The sequence below is a fragment of the Delphinus delphis genome, chromosome 8 (genome assembly GCF_949987515.2).
Source record: "Delphinus delphis chromosome 8, mDelDel1.2, whole genome shotgun sequence".
NCBI lineage: Eukaryota > Metazoa > Chordata > Mammalia > Artiodactyla > Delphinidae > Delphinus > Delphinus delphis.
The window spans coordinates 25,230,844-25,256,090 of NC_082690.1; the positions used below are offsets into that span (position 1 = coordinate 25,230,844).

A 25,247-nucleotide genomic window follows, 5' to 3' on the forward strand; every position below is an offset into this window, starting at 1 on the left:
GCAGATACAGTTGAAGCCAAAGCGTTCAAATGATGCCATCAGGGCTCTCTCTCCATCTCTCCACTCTGCTCACCTCACGGTGTTGGTCTTATTCTCTCCAACCTCTCAGAAGCAGCCTCCATTTGACCAGAAAAAATTGCTGCCAAAGGCCCCAGATCGACATCCTCCCTTTTTAGGAATTCCCCATGGGTAGGGAATCTTTCTTTCATATTCTGTACTTTACTCTCAAGGAAGGAGTCTTTCCGTCCTTACCTGAGTATTATACCCACGTCTGGGCCAATCTCTGAGTCTAGGAAATAGCTTGGCCAGTCAGATTTAGGTCATGCGCCCCCAACTACACCACAGCTAAAACAGTAACAATTTAGTCTACCGAAATATATATTTGTTACCTGAGTTTTCAAACAGCACTATTCTGATGTTTTAACCAGTTTTCAAATTTCAGCAAACTAAAGTTCCTTACAATGTATGTATTAGTCAGGATCCATTCAGGTCTAGGGACAGAATACAGCTCAAACTAGTTCATGAACCAAAGGCCTTGCAGTATATTTATTCAATGCTTACATATATAGAGTAAAAAATAAGTAAAAATTCCTTATTTGGATTAGAAAAAACAAAATCTAAAACTGCACAGAGTGAATTCAGTGGTAAACCTTTAGTTTTGTTTTTTTAAAATTAATTAATTATTTTTGGCTGTGTTGGGTCTTCATTGCTGTGTGCAGGGGCTACTCTTCGTTGCAGTGCACAGGCTTCTTGTCGCGGTGGCCTCTCTCTTGTCGCGGAGCATGGGCTCTAGGTGCATGGGCTTCAGCAGTTGTGGCGCCTGGGCTTAGTTGCTCCACGGCATGGGGCATCTTCCTGGACCAAGGCTCAAACCCATGTCACCTGCATTGGCAGGCAGATTCTTAACCACTGCACCACCAGGGAAGGCCAAACCTTTAGTTTATATACTCTTGCATCTTTTTGCCCTTTGAAAATATTCAAGAGATCCTGTACCAGCAACCTTAATTTCAAAATCATCCCAGGTTGTTATACCCCAAATTCCTTTCTCATCTGTTTTCTCCATTATAGTCATTCTTGCCCATTGTAGCCATTTCATCCAGTTCTCATTTCCACCATTTTATATCCTTCCCACCAGAGGTAATAGAGCAATGCACTACCACACACTTTCAAAAACTGTCTTGGTGTTTTACTGTCCATTCATTAACTCAAAAAGCCTTTATTGAACCTATTATAGGGCAGGTGCTGTGTCTGGCTCTGGGGATACACAGGAGGGATAAACACATTCCTTATGCTCTCAAGAAACTTGTCTTACAACAGGCGCAACAGGCTTATAAACAAATGTCTTCAACATTACATAATAAGCACTGCAACAGAAGTAAGAAACATGCCAGATCAATGCTATGAAGAGAATTCTGACAACACGGAAGATTGGCCTAGAAAAATGTGAGGCAGGAAGCACAATGACCAGTTAGGAGATCACTGCAGAAATCTGAGCAGGTCATGATGAGAATGTAACTCTGCCTGAAAGCAGAAGCTGTAAAGACAGAGAAGAAACAATGGAGATAAGAGAGTCATTATGAAGAAGAATCAATAAAACCATCAAAGTGAAGGGTGGGGAAAGGGAGAAGCTGAGGAGTTGTCAAGTTTCTCATTTTGAGGACTAAAAGATGTTGGTGTTGCTCATGAGGATACCAAGCAAGAAAGTAGGAGAAACTTTTCAGAGACAAATATGGACTTAGGCTGAGATGGAAGCAATTATGGATATTCCCTTCCTTGGATTCATGAATCATTTGTACCAGTAAGCAAAAATTATTTTTGTTTGTGCATGGAGTGGAAAGTAGGAAAGGGAGAGAATAAGGAGAAGATGACAAATCATGATCAAATCAGTGGTGTCATGCCAAGGCACAGATTTCTTTCCCTGTGAAGAATTTGCCAGTTACTTATAACCAAAAGAGGCTCTGTGTTATTCTACTCATTATCAGGAGCTGGCTCTGGGCAGGGATCTGTGGTACCTGCTGCAAAAGGCACTTGTAGAAGACCTACAGCATACTAGGTGCTCACTAACAGATCTAGTTTTAGATCACTAAGTCTTCAGAGTCAGGATTTCTATTTATAAATGGCTACCAAGTCTGCAAGTGTAAGTTAAATGATATCTTTAGGAAGGCTAATTTAAGAATATGAAAGATTCACTATTTCAGGAATTGGCCAAACATTTTAATCTTAACAAACTTCCCTTGAGAATGCTCTCATATTTCTGGATACAATGAAAACATTAATATTTTATTTTATAGGAAATATGTTTATTATTGATCATGGCAATTAAAAAATATTAATTTTTTCTCAGGGTTGGTCCATCATACTCATCATACTCTTTCTCTGAGCAATTTTGTTTAATATTACAGAGAAACTTCTGTATGGTAAGCAAAACAGGAATTTCCAACAATGAAACAAGGTCTCTAGAACTTGCCAGTAAAACAAAGGAAGCATTTCCAGTGATAAGATGTAGGAACCCATGGATAAAATCTAACAGAGCACAGGCTGGAAAATGGGATCAGGAAATTTTATAATCCACCATCACTGTGAGTTTGCTCTGGGATGGTGCAAGCATGGCCTGTGAAAGGGGCTTAGAGGTATGATAGTTCCTGTCTGAAGAATGGGTCCTTTGGGCATGGGACTCATGTTACCTACGTGCCCCAAAGCCAACTGTTTTTTCAACTTCTTGCCCACATAATCATGACTAGAGGTTTCAAGGAGAAGACAAGAGCAAGTACTATTTAGCTTTGACTTTTGAGCAGATGTAACACCAGCTCTTCATCCTCGGCTAAAGACAGGCCTGTATCCAAAGGCTCTGAGGTTTCCCACTTGGTCTTCTTTCTGTCATGACTTGTGGGTCCCACGTCTTCCACTTCACTGTCGTTCTTTTTCCTCATTGCCTTCTTCTTCTTGGTATCACTGGTGGGAACAAATCCAATGATTTACTTTATAAATAAATAAATCCATTATTATGAAGTCAAACACTTAAAATAGAACAAAATTACCAATAACAGATACTTAGTAAAGTGATATTATTCAAGAGGGAAAGAAGCTATAACAACATCAGGCTATCTGTGTCATAGTAACTACCTTCCCATTAACAGATGTGGGGAGGGGGCCTATCATATACCAGGCACTGTGCAGGGTACATTGTATACACTGTGTCATCCAACCCTCACAGTAATTCTAGGAAGCCCTGGATATATCATTCACAATATGAGGACACCAGTTGGCCCACATTCTGGCTCCAGACTGGCTCCAATCTGCGCTTGTCCTGTCACATCAAACAGTCTCTATAGAGTTAGGTTATCATTTAGGTAGCAGTAATATCTGTTGTGATATATAGATCATGAATAAAATAGAATCTGAAATGTTAAGTTACAAATTACTTAAGACATCAAGTAAATCTGCCCCATTTAAATCTGTATCTAAGACTCACAAATGGTCTGAAGAAAACATAAACACTACTGCAGTATTCGGCACACACTTGAGGCACAGACCATAAAAATAAAACTAATTTCTGAAGGTAGAGAAAAGCACTTGATACATTAAAATCAGAAGAGAAAGCAAAACATCCTCAAGGCATTTTAACATACCATCATCATGTTCAAAAATGACCAAATTATTGGATACAAGTTTAAAACAAAATAAAAAATCCATCTAGTAGCAATGGCAGTAGCAACTATTTATTAAGGGCTTACCAAGGGTCTGGCACTGTGCTACATGCTTTACATAGATTACAACATTTATCTTCATGACAATCCTTGGTGTGGTGAGCACCAGCCTCATTCTACAATGAGGTTAAAAGAGGTTAATGACTGAACCTAGATTATGCACATGGAATTCAAACCCAGAGCTGAATTACTCTAAATTCAGCCCCAAAGTCAGACAATCGAAAGCAAAATGTATTCCAAGCATACGATGTCTTCCAAAAGAGAATAAATTGCTCAAGTTACAATGGACTCTATTATGCCTTAAGAAGATAGTGGGGATATCAAAGTGAATGTGCCTAATCAGCATATCCAGTTCTGACCAGCCTGAAGCAAAACTGTAAACTATTTCCCCATTCACCTCCCAGAAATGCCCAGTACTCTGACTCAGCAGCCATTCTCTCTCACCACTGGAGGAAAGACAAACTATGAGGTTATTTAAAGCTACAAATAATCATATTTTAAAAGAGTGGGTATGTACCTACAGAGATGAACATGAAAGAGTTCCCTATAATGGGAATTCAGTCAGTAAACAAAGTTACTCTTAGTGGAAAGAGGACTCTAAAAAAAAGTACTGAGTCCTAAAATCTGCTTGATTATGGCCAGTATGGTGCCAATTCCACCGGGCTAGAGTACCATGATTTATTTGGAACAAGTTAATACTGATTTTTGCCCTGCCTGTATTTCAAGTGCATCTAAGAGCAGCTCATCAGAAGCAGCCTAATTAGTGGGCTTTACTAACGCCTCCTTTCTTAATGTGCTCTGCACACTATATTCTGTGCAGGAAATAGCTGGTTCAGATACTAAAAAAAAAAGATGGAAAATTTATGTAGATGGAAAATATTTTCAGAATTAGCAGCACTGCTGCTTTGTGGACCAGTTCAAATTTTAAAAAGATATTTTATACTACTTTCCATAGCAAAAAAGTGGTAACTGGTAGAACAAATTAATTATTAAATAATGATTTAGATATTCTACAGGTAACTTACTAAAATGGGGGAAAATGTTATGAATCTAGACAACATTCATTTCCCAAAAAGGGAATAATGTAATAAATCTGGTAAACATTTAGTCAGAATATGGTCATAATTTGGTATCTTCAGAAAAGGACTCAGGGGGGACCTTCAAGATGGTGGAGGAGTAAGACATGGAGATCACCTTCCTCCCCACAAATACATCAGAAATACATCTACATGTGGAACAACTCCTACAGAACACCTACTGAACACTGACAGAAGACCTCAGACTTCCAGAAAGGCAAGAAACTCGCCATGTACCTGGGTACGGCAAAAGGAAAAAGAAAAAACAGAGACAAAAGAATAGGGACAGGACCAGCACTTCTGGGATGGAGCTGTGAAGGAGGAAAAGTTTCCACACGCTAAGAAGCCTCTTCACTCGTGGAGATGGTGGAGGGAGAATGGGGGGTGGGGGAAGCTTCGGAGCCACGGAAGAGAGCTCAGCAACAGGGGTGGAGAGGGAAAAGCGGAGAGATGCCCGCACACAGGATCAGTGCCAACCAGCACTTACCAACCTGAGAGGCTTGTTTGCTCACCAGCCAGGGTGGGGGGGTGGGGCCGGGAGCTGAGGCTTGAGATTCCGAGGTCAGGCCCCAGGGAGAGGACTGGGGTTGGCTGCGTGAACACAGCCTGAAGGAGGCTAGTGTGCCACAGCTAGCTGGGAAGGAGTCTGAGAAAAAGTCTGGAACTGCCTAAGAGGAAAGAGACCATTGTTTTGGGGTACGTGTAGAGAGGGGATTCAGAGCACTGCCTCAATGAGCTCCAGAGATGGGCACAAGCCGTGGTTATCAGCTTGGACCCCAGAGACAGCCATGAAGCACTAAGGCTGCTGCTGCTGCCACCAACAATCCTGTGTCCAAGCACAGGTCACTATCCACACCCCTCCACCGGGAGCCTGTGCAGCCCGCCACTGCCAGGGTCCCATGATCTAGGGACAACTTCCCCAGGAGAACACATGGCACGCCTCAGGCTGTTGCAATGTCATGCTGGCCTCTGTTGCCGCAGGCTCGCCCCGCATTCCAATTATGACCACCGTACCCGTCCCTCCCTGTGGCCTGAGTGAGCCACAGCCCCTAATCAGCGGCTCCTTTAACCGCCTCCTGGCTGGGCAGGGAAGAGATACCTGAGGGTGACCTACATGCAGAGGTGGGGCCAAAACAAAGTTGAACCCCAGGACTGTGCGAACAAAGAGGAGAAAGGGAAATTTCTCCATGCAGCCTCAGGAGCAGCGGATTAAGTCCCCACAATCCACTTGATGTACCGTGCATCGGCTGAATACCTGAATAGACAATGAAATGTCCCAAAACTGAGGTGGTAGACTTTAGGAGCAACTGTAGACTTGGGGTTTGCTGTGTGAGACTGATCTGTTTCTGATATTTATGTTTATCTTAGTTTAGTTTTTAGAGCTTGTTATCATTGGTGGATTTGTTTATTGGTTTGGCTGCTCTCTTCTTTATTTTCTGAATTATTATTTTCTTTATGTTAATAATTTTTAAATTTTTTCTTATTTTTAAAAATTTTTTTTCTTTCTTTTCTTCTCCCTTTTGTTTTGAGCCATGTGGCCGACAGGGTCTTGGTGCTCCAGCCTGGCATCAGGCCTGATCCTCTGAGATGGGATAGCCAAGTTCAGGACACTGGACCACCAGAGACCTCTGGGCCTGAGTAATATCAATTGGCAAGAGCTCTCCCAGAGATATCCGTTTCAGTGCTAAGACCAGCTTCACCCAACAGCCAGCAGTTGGATGCCCCATGCCAAACAACTAATAAGAAAGGAACACAACCCCATTGATTAGCAGAGAGGCTGCCTACAATCATACTAAATTGACAGACACCCTAAAACACACCACTGGATGTGGCCCTGCCCACCAGAGAGACAAGATCAAGACTCATCCACCAGAACACAGGCACCAGTCCCCTACACCAGGAAGCCTACACAATCCACTGAACCAACCTCACCCATTGGGGGCAGACACCAAAAAACAACATGAACTACAAAACTGCAACCTGTGAAAAGGAGAACACAAACACAGTAAGTTAAACAAATTGAGAAGACAGAGAAATATGCAGCAGATGAAGGAGTAAAGTAAAAACCCACCAGACTAAACAAATGAAGAGTAAATAGGCAGCCTACCAGAAAAAGAATTCAGAGTAATGATAGTAGAGATAATCCAAAATCTTGGAAATAGAATGGAGAAAATACAAGAAACATATAACAAGGACCTAGAAGAACTAAAAAGAAAAAATGATGAACAACACAATAAACAAAACTAAAAATTCTCTAGAAGGAATCAATAGCAGAATAACTGAGGCAGAAGAACGGAGTGACCCAGAAGATAAAATAGTGGAAATAACTAGCACAGAGCAGAATAAAGAAAAAAGAATGAAAAGAAATGAGGACAGTCTCAGAGACATCTGGGAGAAAATTAAACACACCAACATTCGAATTATAGGCGTCCCAGAAGAAGAGAAAAAGAAAGGGTGTGAGAAAATATTTGAAGAGATTATAGTTGAAAACTTCCCTAACAAGGAAATAGTCAAGTCCAGGAAGTGCAGAGAGCCCCATACAGGATAAATCCAAGGAAAAAGACACCAAGACACAAATTAATCAAACTATCAAAAATTAAATACAAAGAAAAAATATTAAAAGCAGCAAGGGAAAAGAAACAAATAACATACAAGGGAATCCCCATAAGGTTAGCAGCTGATCTTTCAGCAGAAACTCTGCAAACCAGAAGGGAGTGGCAGGACATATTTAAAGTGATGAAAGGGAAAAACCTCCAACCAAGATTACTCTACCTGGCAAGAATCTCATTCAGATTTGAAGGAGAAATTAAAATATTTAGAGACAAGAAAAAGTTAAGAGAATTCACCACCACCAAACCAGCTTTACAACAAATGCTAAAGGAACTTCTCTAGGCAGGAAACACAAGAAAAGGAAAAGACCTACAAAAACAAACCCAAATCAATTAAGAAAATGGTAATAGGAACATACATATTGATAATGACCTTAAATGTAAATGGATTAAAAGCTCCAATCAAAAGACATAGACCGGCAGAATGGATACAAAAACAATACCCGTATATGTGCTGTCTACGAGAGTCACACTTCAGATCTAGGGACACATTCAGACTGAAAGTAAGAGAATGGAAAAAGATATTCCATGCATGCAAATCAAAAGAAACCTGGAGTAGCAATTCTTATATCAGACAAAAGAGACTTTAAAATAAGGACTATTACAAGAGACAAAGAAGAACACTACACAGGTGATCAAGGGATCAATCCAAGAAGAAGACATAACAACTGTAAATATTTATGCACCCAACATAGGAGCACCTCAATACATAAGGCAAATGCTAACAGCCGTAAAGGGGAAATCAAAAGTAACACAATAATGGGAGGGGATTTAACACCCCACTTTCACCAATGGACAGATCATCCAAAATGAAAATAAAAAAGGAAACACAAGCTTTAAATGACACATTAGACAAGATGGACTTAATTGATATTAATAGGACATTCCATCCAAAAACAACAGAATACACTTTCTCAAGTGCTCATGGAGCATTCTCCAGGATAGATCATATCTTGTGTAACAAATTAAGCCTTGGTAAATTTAAGAAAAATGAAATCGTACCAAGTATCCTTTCCGACTACAACACTATGAGACAGGATATCAATTACAGGAAAAAAACTGTAAAAAATGCAAACACATGGAGGCTAAACAATACGCTACTAAATAACCAAGAGGTCACTGAAGAAATCAAAGAGGGAATAAAAAATACCTAGAAACAAATGACAATAAAAACATGACGACCCAAAACCTATGGGATGAAGAAACAGCAGTTCGAAGAGGGAAGTTTATAGCAATACAATCCTACCACAAGAAACAAGAAACATCTCAACTAAACAACCTAACCTTACACCTAAAGCAATAAGAGAAATAAGAAAAAAAAAAACCTCAAAGTTAGCAGGAGGAAAGAAATCATAAAGATCAGATCAGAAGTAAATGAAAAAGAAATGAAGAAAATAATAGTAAAGATCAATAAAAATAAAAGCTGGTCTTTGAGAAGTTAAACAAAATTGATAAACAATTAGCCAGACTCATCAAGAACAAAAGGGAGAAGACTCAAATCAACAGATTTAGAAATGAAAAAGGAGAAGTAACAACTGACACTGCAGCAATACAAAGGATCATGAGATTAATACAAGCCAACTATATGCCAATAAACTGGACAACCTGGAAGAAATGGACAAATTCTTAGAAAAGTACAACCTTCCAAGACTGAAACAGTTAGAAATAGAAAATATGAACAGACCAATCACAAGCACTGAAATTGAAACTGTGATTAAAAATCTTCCAACAAACAAAAGCCCAGGACCAGATGGCTTCACAGGCGAATTCTATCAAACATTTGGAGAAGAGCTAACACCTATCCTTCTCAAACTCTTCCAAAAAATAGCAGAGGGAGGGACACTCCCAAACTCATTCTACGAGGCCACCATCACCCCGATACCAAAACCAGACAAAGATGTCACAAAAAAAAACTACAGGCCAATGTCACTGATGAACATAGATGCAAAAATCTGCAACAAAATACTAGCAAACAGAATCCAATAATGTGTTAAAAGGATCACACACCAGAATCAAGTGGGATTTACCCCAGGAATGCGAGGATTTTTCAACATATGCAAATCAATCAATGTGATACACCATATTAAAAAACTGAAGGATAAAAACCATATCATCATCTCAATAGATGCAGAAAAAGCTTTTAACAAAATTCAACGCTCATTTATGATAAAAACTCTCCAGAAAAGTGGACATAGAGGGAACCTACCTCAACATAATAAAGGCCATATATGACAAATCCACAGCCAACATTGTTCTCAATGGTGAAAAACTGAAACCATTTCCTCTAAGATCAGGAACAAGACAAGGTTGTCCACCCTCACCACTATTATTCAACATAGTTTTGGAAGTTTTAGCCACAGCAAGCAGAGAAGAAAAAGAAATAAAAGGAATCCAAATCAGAAAAGAAGAAGTAAAACTGTCAATGTTTGCAGATGACATGACACTATACATAGAGAATCCTAAAGATGCTACCAGAAAACTACTAGAGCTAATCAATGAATTTGGTAAAGTAGCAGGATACAACATTAATGCACAGAAATCTCTGGCATTCCTATACACTAATGACGAAAAATCTTAAAGAGAAATTATGGAAACAATCCCATTTAACAATGCAACAAAAAGAATAAAATATGTAGGGATAAACCTACCTAAGGAGACAAAAGACATGTATGCAGAAAATCTATAAGACACTGATGCAAGAAATTAAAGATGATACAAACAGATGGAGAGATATACCATGTTCTTGGATTGGAAGAATCAACATTGTGAAAATGACTATACTGCCCAAAGCAATCTACAGATTCAACGCAATCCCTATCAAACTACCAATGGCATTTTTCACAGAACTATAACAAAAAATTTCACAATTTGTGTGGAAACACAGAAGATCCTGAATAGCCAAAGCAATCTTGAGAAAGAAAAATGGAGTTGGATGAATCAGGCTCCCTGACTTCAGACTATACTACAAAGCTACAGTAATCAGGACAGTATGGTACTGGCACAAAAACAGAAATATAGGTCAATGAAACAGGATAGAAAGCCCAGAGATAAACCCACGCACATACGGTCACCTTATCTTTGATAAAGGAGGAAAGAATATACAATGGAGAAAACAGAGACTCTTCAATAAATGGTGCTGGGAAAACTGGACAACTACATGTGAAAGAATGAATTAAAACACTTCCTAACACCATACACAAAAATAAGCTCCAAATGGATTAAAGACCTAAATGTAAGGCCAGACACTATAAAACTCTTAGAGGAAAACACAGGCAGAACTCTCGGTGACATAAATCACAGCAAGATCCCTTTTAACTCACTTCCTAGAGTATTGGAAATAAAAACAAAAATAAACAAATGGGACCTAATGAAACTTAAAAGCTTTTGCACAGCAAAGGAAACTACAAACAAGACGAAAAGACAATTTTCAGAATGGGAGAAAATATTTGCAAACGAACCAACTGACAAAGGATTAATCTCCAAAATATAAAAGCAGCTCATGCAGCTGAATATGAAAACAGCAAACAGCCCAATCCAAAAATGGGCAGAAGACCTAAATAGACATTTCTCCAAAGAAGATATACCGATTGCCAACAAACACATGAAAGGATGCTCAACACCACTAATTATTAGAGAAATGCAAATCAAAACTACAAGGTGATATCACCTCACACCAGTCAGAATGGCCATCATCAAAAAATCTACAAACAATAAATGCTGGAGAGTGTGTAGTGAAAAGGGAACTCTCTTGCACTGCTGGTGGGAATGTAAATTGATACAGCCACTATGGAGAACACTATGGAGGTTCTTAAAAAAACTAAACATAGAGCTACCATACGACCCAGCAACCCCACTACTGGGCATATACCCTGAGAAAACCATAATCCAGAAAGTCATATACCACAATTTTCGTTACAGCAGTATTTACAATAGCCAGGACATGGAAGCAACATAAGTGCCCATCGATAGATGAATGGATAAAGATGTGGCACATATATACAATGGAATATTACTCAGCCATAAAAAGAAACGAAACTGCGTTATCTGTAGTGAGATGGATGGACCTGGAGTCTGTCACACAGTGAAGGAAGTCAGAAAGAGAAAAACAAATACCATATGCTAACACATATATGAAATCTAAAAAAAAAAAAAAAGGTTCTGATGAACCTAGAGGGAGGAAAGGAATAAGGACGCTGACCTAAAGAATGGACTTGAGGACACGGGGAGGGGGAAGGGTAAGCTGGGACAAAGTTAGAGAGCGGCATTGACATATATACACTACCAAATGTAAAATAGTTAGTGGGAAGCAGCTGCATAGCACAGGGAGATCAGGTCAGTGCTTTGTGACCACCTAGAGGGGTGGGATAAGGAGGGTGGGAGGGAGATGCAAGAGGGAGGGGATATGGGGATATATGTATATGTACAGCTGATTCACTTTGTTATACAGAAGAAACTAACAACACTGTAAAGCAACTATACTCCAAGAAAGACCTGAGAAGAAAAAAATACTAAATAAAACATGACAGCTACTTCAACTTAAAAAATAAAATAAAAAATAATAAATTAAAAAATAATAATAAAAAGAAAAGGGCTCTTCTAAATGGTTTGGCACCAGAGGGTGATGTCAGCAACATGGCTAAATGAGATATCCTCGCTCATGTTCCCTCCCAACCACAATCCGGCATCTGTCCATGGACAAAAGTGCCTTTGTGGGAGCTGTGGGATCTAGCACCATTACACTAAGAGGCCCGGGAAGAGTCTGTCCCAATCATGTGTCGGGTAAGAGGTATAGAGACCTGTCCCAGCTGTGAACCCTGCAGTGGCCCACAAACCACCGCTGCAGTCCCTCTTGGCAGTGGAATAACAATATTTATATAATCAGCCACACATAAGTGAGCCTTTATGGAAGTCCAGGTCTCCTGTGGAGAAGTTCCAGCATACCAATGCAGCAAAAAAACACGAGTTTGGACACACTGGAGACAGTAAATGGAACAGTTTGACTTTATTCATATCAACCCTCCTCCAAAGTGGCACAGTTCAGGGCCAAGAAAGATCTTCTTGGCCTGTGATTTTTCCTATTGGGGAAAGTGAGAACATATGAGTGAGTGAGTGCCTGGCTTCCCCTACTATACAAAACTTCCTCCCCATTTCTCTCTCACCCTATCCAGAGTACTAAATAATGAGCTGCATGGGGTGGGGACTGAGTGGGGAAGAGGCTAGAAGAGTGGCAGATAGGACTCTCAGAGGTAATTAAAAGGACATGAATCCTACTAACTATACCATGAATTCCTTCAAGAAGCCTACCTACGAACTGCTGGAGACGCCCTGCATGTAGATCCCTCCAACTGGCCCATGGGCACCCCTAGGGCTCCATGGGCCTCACCCACACCCCTGTCCACCCTGTATCCAGATCCCTGTAAGTGCTCCTGATGTTGGTGGTGAGAGTGAGCTTTGGCAGATACCTAGTGAGCATGACCCAAACCTGCAGGTCAGGGAGAGGCCACAAGCTTCAGCTTTAGTATCACCCATGGGAAAACGAAAGGGAAGCTATCAGTATGCATCCTGGTGCATTGCAGAATGAAGAGAAGGTACACAAGTTTAAGAATTCTCCCACAAAAGGGAGCAAGAAGCACAGAGCAGGCATATCTATAGAAAGTCTGAGAAAGCCTCAGAATCCCTAGGAGGGCTGACAAAAGGTATTCTCTCCTGAAGGCAGTTAATAAAGACCGGAGAAGTTGACTGCTACTGCAAATGTGACGACAGCAACACAAAACCTGAAACATGAAAAATCAAGGAAACATGACACCACCAAAGGATCACAATAATCTTCCAAAAACCTATCACAAAGACATGAAGATCTACAATTTACTGGATAAGGAATTCAAAATAGCTGTTTTAAGGAAGCTCAACGAGGTACAAGAAAACACAGAAAGAAAATTCAACAAAATCAGGAAAACAGTACACAAACAGAGTAAGAAATTCAACAAAGAGACAGAAATCATTAAAAAGTACCAAACAGAAACTCTGGAATTGAATAATACAATGAATGAAATGAAAATCTCAAAAGAGAGAATCAACAGCAAATGGATCAAAGAGAAGAAAGAATCTGTGAGTTAGAAGACAGGAATTTTGACATTATCTACTCAGGGGAGAACAAAAAAAAAAATAATAAAAAGAGTGAGGAAAGCCTGTGTGATCTATGGTAAATTCTCAAAGGAAACAACTTGTGAATTACTGGAATCCCAGAGGAAGAGGAGGAAGAAGGGGTAAGAAAACTTACTGAAAGAAATCACAGCTGAGAAATTCCCTAATCTGTGTAAAGATTTGGATACCCAAGTTCACGAAGCTCATGGGTATCCAAACAAACTCAACTTAAAGAGATCTCCTCCAAGACATATTATAATAAAATTGTCAAAAATCAGAGAAAAAGACTGAATCTTAAAAGCAACAAGAGAAAAGAAACTTGCAGCTTACAAGGGAGTTCCCATAAGACTATTAGCATATTTCTCAGCAGAAACTTTACACACCAAGAAAGAATGTGATGATATAAGCAAAAGTGTTGAAAGGAAAAAAACCTGCCAACCAAGAATGCAGTCATCCCTCAGAATTCATGGGGAATTGGTTTTGGGACCCACCTTCTTCCCCCTCCCAGTGATACCAAAATCTGCAGATGCTCAAGTACCTATATAAAATGGTGTAGTATTTGCATGTAACCTACTCACACCCTTCCATATGCTTTAAATCATTCCTAGACTACTTTTAATACCTAATAAAATGTAAATGCTATGTAAACAGTTGCTGGTGCATGGCAAATTAAGATTTTGGTTTTTAGAACTTTCTGGAATTTTTTTTCCTTGAGTATTTTCGATTCACAGTTGGTTGAATGTGGATGTGGAACCCACTGATACAAAGGGCTGACTGTACTCTATCTGGCAATGTTGTCCTTCAGAAATGAAGGAGAGAGAAAGTGTATCGCAGACAAAAAAAAGCTGAAGGAATCCATCATCACTAGACCTGCCTTAACAACAACAAATAAAAATGCCGAAAGGAGTTCAAGTTAAATCAAAGGACACTATTTAGTACATGAAAATATCCAAGACACTGGGTAAAGGTAAGTATACAGTTAAATTCAAAATATGCTACTACTGTAATATGGTGGTGTGTTCAACATTTAACTCTAGTATAAAGGTTAAAGGGCAACAGTATTAAAAATAACTATAGCTACAATACTGGTTAATAAATACACAATATAAAAGGAGGTAAACTGTGATATCAAAAACGTAAAAAGAGGGGAGTAAAAGGGTAGAGGTTTTGTATGTGATTAAAATAAGCTGTTATCAGTGTAAAATAGACTATTATCTATCTATAAGATGTCTTCTGTAAGCTTCATGGGAACCACAAAGCAAAAACCTACAGCAGATTCACAAAAGATAAAAAGAAAGGAATCAAAGCATACCACTCTAAGAAATCATCAATTCACAATGGAAGGTAGCAAGAGAAGGAAAAAAAGGAACAAGGGAACAACAAACAGCCAGAAAACAATACAATGGCATTAGTAATTCCTTACCAATCAATAATTATTCTAAATGTAAATGGATTAAATTCTCCAATCAAAAGGCATAGATTGGTGGCATAGATAAGACCCAACTATACGCTACCTACCAGAAATTCAGTTCACCTTTAAGAACACATAGTCTCAAAATGAAGGGCTGGAAAAAAGATATTCCATGCAAGTAGAAACCAAAAGAGAGCAAAGGTAGCTACTTACATCAGACAAAATATACTTTAAGCTAAAAATGGTAACAAGAGACAAACAATATCATTATATAAAGACAAAGAGGTCAATTCATCGAGAGGATATAACAATAATAAATACACATAGACCAAACACTGGAGCACCACAATATATTAAATATTAACAGATCTGAAGACAGAAACAGACAACAATACAATAAGAGAAGGGGACTTTAGTATACCACTTTCAACAATGGCTAGATCATCCAGACAAAAAAAATCAGTAAGGAAATGCTGGATTGGAACTACACTTTACAGCAAAGAGACTGAACAAAAATATACAGGACATTCTGCCCAACAGCAAAGGAATACACATTCTTGTCAAGCACACTCAGAACATTCTTCGGAAACACTATATGATAAGTCACAAAACAAATCTTAGCAATTTCAGTAGACTGAAATCATACCAAGTATTTTTATCAACCACAATGGTATGAAACTAGAAATTAATTATAAGAAAACTGAAAAATTCACAATATGTGGAAATTTAAAAACACAGTCCTGAACAACCAACGCGTTGAAGAAGAAATAAAAAGAGAAATCAAAAAACATCTCAGGGCTTCCCTGGTGGCGCAGCGGTTGGGAGTCCGCCTGCTGATGCAGGGGACGTGGGTTCGTGCCCCGGTCCAGGAGGATCCCACATGTCGCAGAGCGGCTGGGCCCATGAGCCATGGCTGCTGAGCCTGCATGTCTGGAGCCTGTGCTCCACAACAGGAGAGGCCACAGCAGTGAAAGGCCCACATACCGCAAAAAAAAAAAAAAAAAAACATCTCAGAAAGCAGCAGAATACACTTTCTTCTCAACTGCACACGGAACACTCTCCAGGATAGATCACATCTTGGGTCACAAATCAAGCCTCAGTAAATTTAAGAAAACTGAAATCATGCATCTTTTCCAACCACAAAGCTATAAGATTAGAAATCAGTTACAGGAAAAAAAATGTAAAATACACAACACAAGGAGGCTAAACAATATATTACTAAACAATCACTGGATCACTGAAGAAATCAAAGAGAAAATCAAAAAATACCTAGATACAAAGGACAATGAAAACATGATGACTGAACCTATGGGATGCAGCAACAGCAGTTCTTACTGGGAAATTTATAGCAATACAATCTTCCCACAAGAAAGAAGAAAAGTCTCAAATAAACAACATAACCTTACCCCTAAGGCAATTAGAGAAAGAATAACAAACAAAACCCAAAATTAGAAGGAAAGAAATCATAAAGATAAGAGCAGAAATAAATGAGAGATGAAGAAAACAAGAGCAAAGACCAATGAAACTAAAAGCTGGTCCTTTTTGAAGAAAAAAAAAATTGATAAACCTTTAGCCAGGCTCATCAAGAAAAAAAGGGAGGGCTTCCCTGGTGGCGCAGTAGTTCAGAGTCTGCCTGCCGATGCAGGGGACACGGGTTCCTGCCCCAGTCTGGGAAGATCCCACATGCCATGGAGCAGCTGGGCCCGTTAGCCATGGCCACTGAGCCTGCGCATCCGGAGCCTGTGCTCAGCAATGGGAGAGGCCACAACAGTGAGAGTCCCGCGTACCGCAAAAAAAGAAAAAAGAGAGATGACTTAATAAAATTAGAATAAAAAAGAGAAGTTACAATGGACACCACAGAAATACAAAGCATCGTAAAAGACTATTACAAGCAACTATACACCAACAGACAACCTTGAAGAAATGGACGAGTTCTTAGAGGTACAACATTCCAAGACTGAACCACGAAGAAATAGAAAATATAAACAGACCAATTACAAGTATTGAAATTGAAACTGTGATTAAAAATCTTCCAACAAACAGAAGTTCAGGAACAGATGGCTTCACAGGCGAATTCTATCAAACATTTAGAGAGGAGTTAACACCTACCCTTCTCAAACTCTTCCAAAAAATTGCAGAGGAAGGAACACTCCCAAACTCATTCTACGAGTCCACCATCACCCAGATACCAAAACCAGACAAAGATATCACAAAAAAAGACAATTACAGGCAAACATCACTGATGAACATAGACGCAAAATTCCTCAACAAAATACTAGGAAACCGAATCCAACAACACATTAAAAGGAACATCATGAAAGACTGGTTCAAGATGGCGGAGTAGAATGATGTATGCTCACTCCCTCTTGCAAGAGCACCAGAATCACAACTAACTGCTGAACAGTCATTGACAGGAAGACACTGGAACTCACCAAAAAAGATACCCTACATCCAAAGACAAAGGAGAAGCCACAATGAGAGGGTAGGAGGGGCGCAATCACAATAAAATCAAATCCCATAACTGCTGGGTGGGTGACTCACAAACTGGAGAACACTTATACCACAGAAGTCCACCCACTGGAGTGAAGGTTCTGAGCCCCATGTCAGGCTTCCCAATCTGGAGGTATGGCAACGGGAGGAGGAATTCATAGACAATCAGACTTTGAAGGCTAGTGGGATTTGATTGCAGGACTTCGACAGGACTGGGGGAAACAGAGACTCCACTCTTGGTGCGCACACACAAAGTAGTGGGAAACACAGAAAAGAAAAGGAACTACAAAAACAAACCCATAACAATTAAGAAAATAGTAATAGGAACATACATATCGATAATTACCTTAAACAAGAATGGATTAAATGCTCCAACCAAAAGACACAGGCTTGTGAAATGGACACAGAAACAAGACCCATATATACATATTTGTCTTCAAGAGACCCACTTCAGAACTAGGGACACATACAGACTGAAAGTGAAGCGATGGAAAAAGATATTCCATGTAAATGGAAATCAAAAGAAAGCTGGAGTAGCAATTCTCATATCAGATAAAATAGACTTGAAAGTAAAGAATGTTACAAGAGACAAGGAAGGACACTACATAATGATCAAGGGATCAATCCAAGGAGCAGATATAACAATTATAAATATATATGCACCCAACATAGAAGCACCACAATACATAAGGCAACTGCTAACAGCTATAAAAGAGGATATCAACAGTAACGCAATAATAGTGGGGGACTTTAACACCTCACTTACACCAGTGGACAGATCATCCAAACAGAAAATTAATAAGGAAACAGAAGCTTTAACTGATACAATAGACCAGATGGACTTAATTGATATTTATAGGACATTCCATCCAAAAACAGCAGATTACACTTTCTTCTCAAGTGCGCATGGAACATTCTCAAGGATAGATCACATCTTGGGTCACAAATAAAGCCTCAGTAAATTTAAGAAAATTGAAATCTTATCAAGCATCTTTTCTGACCACAACACTATGAGACGAGAAATGAATTACAGGGAAAAAAACGTAAACAACACAGACACATGGAGGCTAAAGAATACGTTACTAAATAACCAAGAGATCACTGAAGAAATCAAAGAGGAAATCAAAAAATACCTAGGGACAAATTACAATGAAAACACAACGATCCAAAACCTACGGGATGCAGCAAAAGCAGTTCTAACAGGGAAGTTTATGGCAATAGAAGCCTACCTCAAGAAACAAGAAAAATCTCAAATAAACAATCTAACCTTACACCTAAAGGAACTAGAGAAAGAAGAACAAACAAAACCCAAACTTAGTAGAAGGAAAGAAATCATAAAGATCAGAACAGAAATAACTGAAATAGAAACAAAAAAAAAACAATAGGAAAGATCAAGAAAACTAAAAGATGGTTCTTTGAGAAGATAAACAAAATTGATAGCCAGACTCATCAAGAAAAAGAGGGAGAGGACTCAAATCAATAAAATTAGAAATGAAAAAGGAGAAGTTACAACAGACACCGCAGAAATACAATGTATCCTAAGAGACTACTACAAGCTACCCTTTGCCAATAAAAGGGATACCTGGAAGAAATGGACAAATTCTTAGAAAGGTATAACCTTCCAAGACTGAACTAGTAAGAAATAGAAAATATGAACAGACTAATCACAAGTACTGAAATTGAGAGTGTGGTTAAAAATATTGTGACAAACAAAAGTCCAGGACCAGATGGCTTCACAGGTGAGCTCTATCAAACATTTAGAGAAGAGCTAACACCCAATCTTCTCAAACTCTTTCAAAAAATTGCAGGGGAAGGAACACTCCCAAACTCATTCTATGAGGCCACCATCATCCTGATACCAAAACCAGACAAAGATACTACAAAAAAAGAAAATTACAAACAAATATCACTGATGAATATAGATGCAAAATCCTCAACAAAATACTAGCAAACAGAATCCAACAACACATTAAAAGTATCATATACCATAATCAAGTGGGATTTATCCCAGGGATGCCAGGATTATTGAATATATGGAAATCAATCAATATGATAGACCATATTAACAAATTGAAGAATAAAAACCCCATGATCACCTCAATAGATGCAGAAAAAGCTTTGACAAAATTCAACACCCATTTATGATAAAAACTCTCCAGAAAGTGGGCATAGAGGAAACTTACCTCAACATAATAAAGGCTATATATGACAAACCCACAGCAAACATCATTCTCAATGGTGAAAAACTGAAAGCATTTTCTTCTAGGATCGGAAAAAGACAAGGATGTCCACTCTCACCACTATCATTCAACATAATTTTGAAAGTGCTAGCCACAGCAATCAGAGAATAAAAAGAAATAAAAGGAATACAAATTGGAAAAGAAGTAAAACTGTCACTGTTTGCAGATGACATGACACCATACACAGAGAATCCTAAAGATGTCACCAGAAAACTAGTAGTGCTAATCAATGAATTTGGTAAAGTTGCAGTATACAGAATTAATGCACAGAAATCTCTTGCATTCCTATACATTAATGATGAAAAATCTGAAAGAGAAATTAAGGAAACACTCCCATTTACAACTGCAACAAAAGGAATAAAATATCTAGGAATAAACTTACATAGGGAGACAAAAACCTGTATGCAGAAAACTGTAAGACACTGATGAAAGAAATTAAAGATGATAAAAACCGATAGAGAGATATACCATGTTCTTGGATTGGAAGCCTCAATATTGTGAAAATGATTATACTACCCAAAGCAATCTACACATTCAATGCAATCCCTATCAAATTACCAATGGCATCTTTCACAGAATTAGAACAAAAAAATCTTAAGATTTGTATTGAGACACAAAAGACCTCAAATAGCCAATGCAGTCTTGAGGGAAAAAAACGGAGCTGGAGGAATCAGACTCCCTGACTTCAGACTATACTACAAAGCTACAGTAATCAAGATAATATGGTACTGGCACAAAAACAGAAATATAGATCAATGGAACAGGACAGAGAGCCCAGAGATAAACTTACCCACCTATGGTTAACTAATCTATGACAAAGGAGGCAAGGATATACAATGGAGAAAAGACAGTCTCTTCAATAAGTGGTGCTGGGAAAACTGGGCAGCTACATGGAAAAGAATGAAATTAGAACACTCCCTAACACTATACACAAAAATAAACTCAAAATGGATTAGAGACCTAAATGTAAGACCAGACACTAAAAGACTCTTAGAGGAAAATATAGGAAGAACACTCTTTGACATAAATCACAGGAAGATCTTTTTTGGTCCACCTCCTAGAGTAATGGAAATAAAAACAAAAATAAACAAATGGGACCCAATGAAACTTAAAAGCTTTTGCAAAGCAAGGGAAAATACAAACAAGACAAAAAGTCAACCTCAGAATGGGAGAAAATATTTGAAAACGAATCAACTGATAAAGGATTAGTCTCAAAAATATATAAACAGCTCATGCAGCTCAATATTAAAAAAACAAACAACCCAATCAAAAAATGGGCAGAGACCTAAATAGACATTTCTCCAAAGAAGACATACAGATGGCCATGAGGCACATGAAAAGCTGCTCAACATCACTAAATATTAGAGAAATGCAAATCAAAACGACGAGGTATCACCTCACACCCGTCAGAATGGGTCATCAGAAAATCTACAAACAACAAATGCTGGAGAGGGTGTGGAGAAAAGGGAACCCTCTTGAACTGTTGGTCAGAATGTAAATTGATACAGCCACTATGGAGAACAGTATGGAGGTACCTTAAAAAACTAAAAAATAGAATTACCATATGACCCAGCAATCCCACTACTGGGTATACCCTGAGAAAACCATAATTCAAAGACACATGCACCCCAATGTTCATTGCAGCACTATTTACAATAGCCAGGTCGTGGAAGCAACCTAAATGCCCACTGACAGACGAATGGATAAAGAAGATGTACTACATATAGCCATAAAAAGGAACGAAATTGGGTCATTTGTAGAGACGTGGGTGGATCTAGAGACTGTCATACACAGTGAAGTAAGTCAGAAAGAGAAAAACAAATATCGTATATTAATGCATATATGTGGAACCCAGAGAAATGGTACAGATGAACCGGTTTGCAGGGCAGAAACAGAGACACAGACGTAGAGAACAAATGTATGGACACCAAAGGGGGAAAGTGGCTGCGGGTGTGATGGTGGTGTGATGAACTGGGAGATTGGGATTGACATATATACACTAATATGTATAATATGGATAACTAATAAGAACCTGATATATAAAAAAATAAATAAAATTCTAAAATTCAAACAAAAAAGGATCATCATGATCAAGTGGAATTCACCCCAGGGATGCAAGGATTTTTTTAATGTCCACAAATCAATCAGTGTGATACACCACATCAACAAACTGAAGAATAAAAACCATATGATCATTTGAATAGATGCAGGAAAAACTTGTGACAAAATTCAACACCATTTTATGATAAAAACTCTCCAGAAAGTGGACACAGAGGGAACCTAACTCAACATAATAAAGGCCATATATGACAAACCCAAAGCAAACATCATTCTCAATGGTGAAAAACTGAAAGCATTTCCTTTAAGATCAGGAACAAGACAAGTATTTCCACAATTGCCACTATTCAAAATAGTTTTGGAAGTCCTAGCCATGGCAATCAGAGAAGAAAAAAGAAATAAAAGGAATCCAAATTGGAAAAAAGAAGTAAAATTGCCAGTGTTTGCAGATGACATGATACTATACAAAGAAAACCCTAAAGATGCTACTAGAAAACTACTAGAGCTAATCAATGTATTCGGTAAAGTTGCAGGATACGAAATTAATGCACAGAAATCTCTTGCGTTCCTATACATTAATGATGAAAAATCTGAAAGAGAAATTAAGGAAACAATCCCATTTACTATTGCAACAAAAAGAATAAATTACCTAGGTATAAACCTACCTAAGGAGGCAAAAGACCTGTACTTAGAAAACTATAAGATACCGGTGAAAGAAATCAAAAATGACACAAACAGATGGAGAGATATACCATGTTTTTGGATTGGAAGAATCAATATTGTGAAAATGACTATACTGCCCAAAGCAGTCTACAGATTCAGTGCAATCCCTATCAAATTACCAATGGCATCTTTCACAGAACTAGAACAAAAAAAATTTAGAATTTGTATGGAAACACAAAAGACCATGAATCGCCAAAGCAATCTTGAGAGAGAAAAACAAAGCTGGAGGAATCAGGCTCCCTGATTTCAGACTGTGCTATAAAGCTACAGTAATCAAAACAATATGGTACTAACACAAAAACAGATCAATGGAAACAGGATAGAAAGTCCAGAGATAAACCCACGCACCTATGGTCACCTAATCTATGACAAAGAAGGCAAGAATATACAATGAAGGGGACTTCCCTGGTGATCCAGTGCTTAAGACGTCACCTTCCAATGAAGTGGTTGTGGATTCGATCCCTGGTCGTGGAGCTGAGATCCCACATGCCTCGCAGCCAAGAAGCCAAAACATAAAACGGAAGCAGTATTGTAACAAATTCAATAAAGACTTGAAAGAATATATAATGGAGGAAAGACAGTCTCTTCAATAAGTGGTGCTGGGAAAACTGGAAGTTACATGGAAAAGAATGAAATTAGAACACTCCCTAACACCATACACAAAAATAAACTAAAAATGGATTAAAGACCTAAATAAGGCCGGATACTATGAAACTCTTAGAGGAAAACAAAGGCAGAACACTCTTTGACATTAATTGCAGCAAGATCTTTTTCGATCCACCTCCTAGAGTAATGGAAATAAAAACAAACAAATGGGACCTAATGAAACTTAAAAGCTTTTGCACAGCAAAGGAAACCATAAACAAAATGAAAAGACAACCCTCAAAATGGGAGAAAATATTTGCAAACGAAGCAAGCATCTAGGGATTAATCTCCAAAATATACAACAGCTCATGCAGCTCAATATCAAAACAAACAATCCAATCAAAAAATGGGCAGAAGATCTAAATAGACATTTCTCCAAAGAAGACATACAGATGGTTAAAGAGCACATGAAAAGATGCTCAACATCACTAATTATTAGAGAAATGCAAACCAAAACTACAATGCGGTATCACTTCACACCAGTCAAGAATGGCCATCATCAAAAAATCTACAAACAATAAATGCTGGAGAGGCTGTGGAGAAAAGGGAACCCTCTTGCACTGTTGGTGGGAGTGTAAATTGATACAGCCATTATGGAGAACAGTCTGTAGCTTCCTTAAAAAACTAAAAGTAGAACTGCCATATGACCCAGCAATGCCACTACTGGGCATATACCCTGAGAAAACCATAATTCAAAAGGAGTCATGTACCACAATGTTCACTGCAGCTCTATTTACAATAGCCAGACATGGAAGCAACCTAAGTGTCCACTGACAGATGAGACAGATGAATGGATAAAGAAGATGTGGCACATATATACAATGGAACATTACTCAGCCATAAAAAGAAACGAAATTGAGCTATTTGTAGTGAGGTGGATGGACCTAGAGTCTGTCATACAGAGTGAAGTAAGTCAGAAAGAGAAAAACAAATATCGTTTGCTAACACACATATATATGGAATCTAAAAAAAAAAAAAAAAAGTCATGAAGAACCTAGGGACAAGATGGGAATAAAGACGCAGACCTACTAGAGAATGGACTTGAGGATACGGGGAGGAGGAAGGGTAAGATGGGACAAAGTGAGAGAGTAGCATGTACATATATACACTACCAAATGTAAAATAGATAGCTAGTGGGAAGCAGCCACATAGCACAGGGAGATAGCTCTGTGCTTTGTGACCACGTGGAGGGGTGGGATAGGGAGGGTGGGAGGGAGGGAGATGCAAGAGGGAAGAGATATGGGGATATATGTATATGTATAACTGATTCACTTTGTTATAAAGCAGAAACTAACACACCATTGTAAAGCAGTTATACTCTAATAAAGATGTTAAAAAAAAAAGGCATTCAATAAATGCCTACTCATCTGAAAGGCAGAAATCATGACCTTGTTGAAGGTTCTTAGGAGTCCTGAGAGGTACCATTACTGCAATGAAGAAGGCAGTGTTTCATCAGAACTTGCTTCTAATTCAAGTTCCAACGGAGTCACAGAGGAGAGCTTTACGCATGGGAAAACTCCCACAGCACTCAGTCCAGTCTGTGGGTACACAGGCGCCAGGCTGCTGACCAATCCCCTGTTTTTAATAGCACAAGTTCCCAGTGTTCTAAATTTTGGCTTTGCATATGTTTTTCAAAATTATATAAATGGTCATGTTAAGGCTAAATTTAGTAATTCATTTTTCCAAACACATGACTTCTGTTGAGTTAACACCCAGTCAGCGGACAGTTAAAATTTTACCATTACTACAGCTTCCATGAGGTGTAATGGGCAATCATCTAACTTTTAAGTACTTACAGATTAACTACTACCTCCCTAATGGTATCTTAGTTTCCTCTTCCTTTGTCACCATTACTTATATCTGTATTTCTAGGTTCCATCCTTGGCCCTTTACTATTCTCATTTTACATATTCATTCTGAGTATTCTCATGCAGTTCAGTATTCCAACTATCTTCCATAGTGCTAATGACTTATAAAATATTCATCTTTATAGCCTAGAGTTCTTTCCTGACTACCAGATCAGCATATTCAGCTGGATCCTGGAAATCTCTATCTACATTTGCAAAGGCACCGCAAACTCAACATGCCCCTAACTACTACATGTTTTCCCCAAATCTATTCTTCCTCCTATATTTTCCTTCTGA

General features: G+C 38.6%; 1 protein-coding gene across 1 annotated transcript in view; it reads right to left on the reverse strand.

The window, feature by feature from the left end:
• Window positions 1–669: 669 nt before the first annotated feature.
• Window positions 670–25,247, reverse strand: part of DDX10 (DEAD-box helicase 10) — a 287,618-nt gene continuing 263,040 nt past the window's right edge. The window contains exon 18 of the mRNA XM_060017996.1: window positions 670–2,952. Within this exon, the coding sequence (XP_059873979.1) occupies window positions 2,775–2,952 (178 nt within the window). The 3' untranslated portion in view covers window positions 670–2,774. The remainder of the gene's footprint in view (window positions 2,953–25,247) is intronic.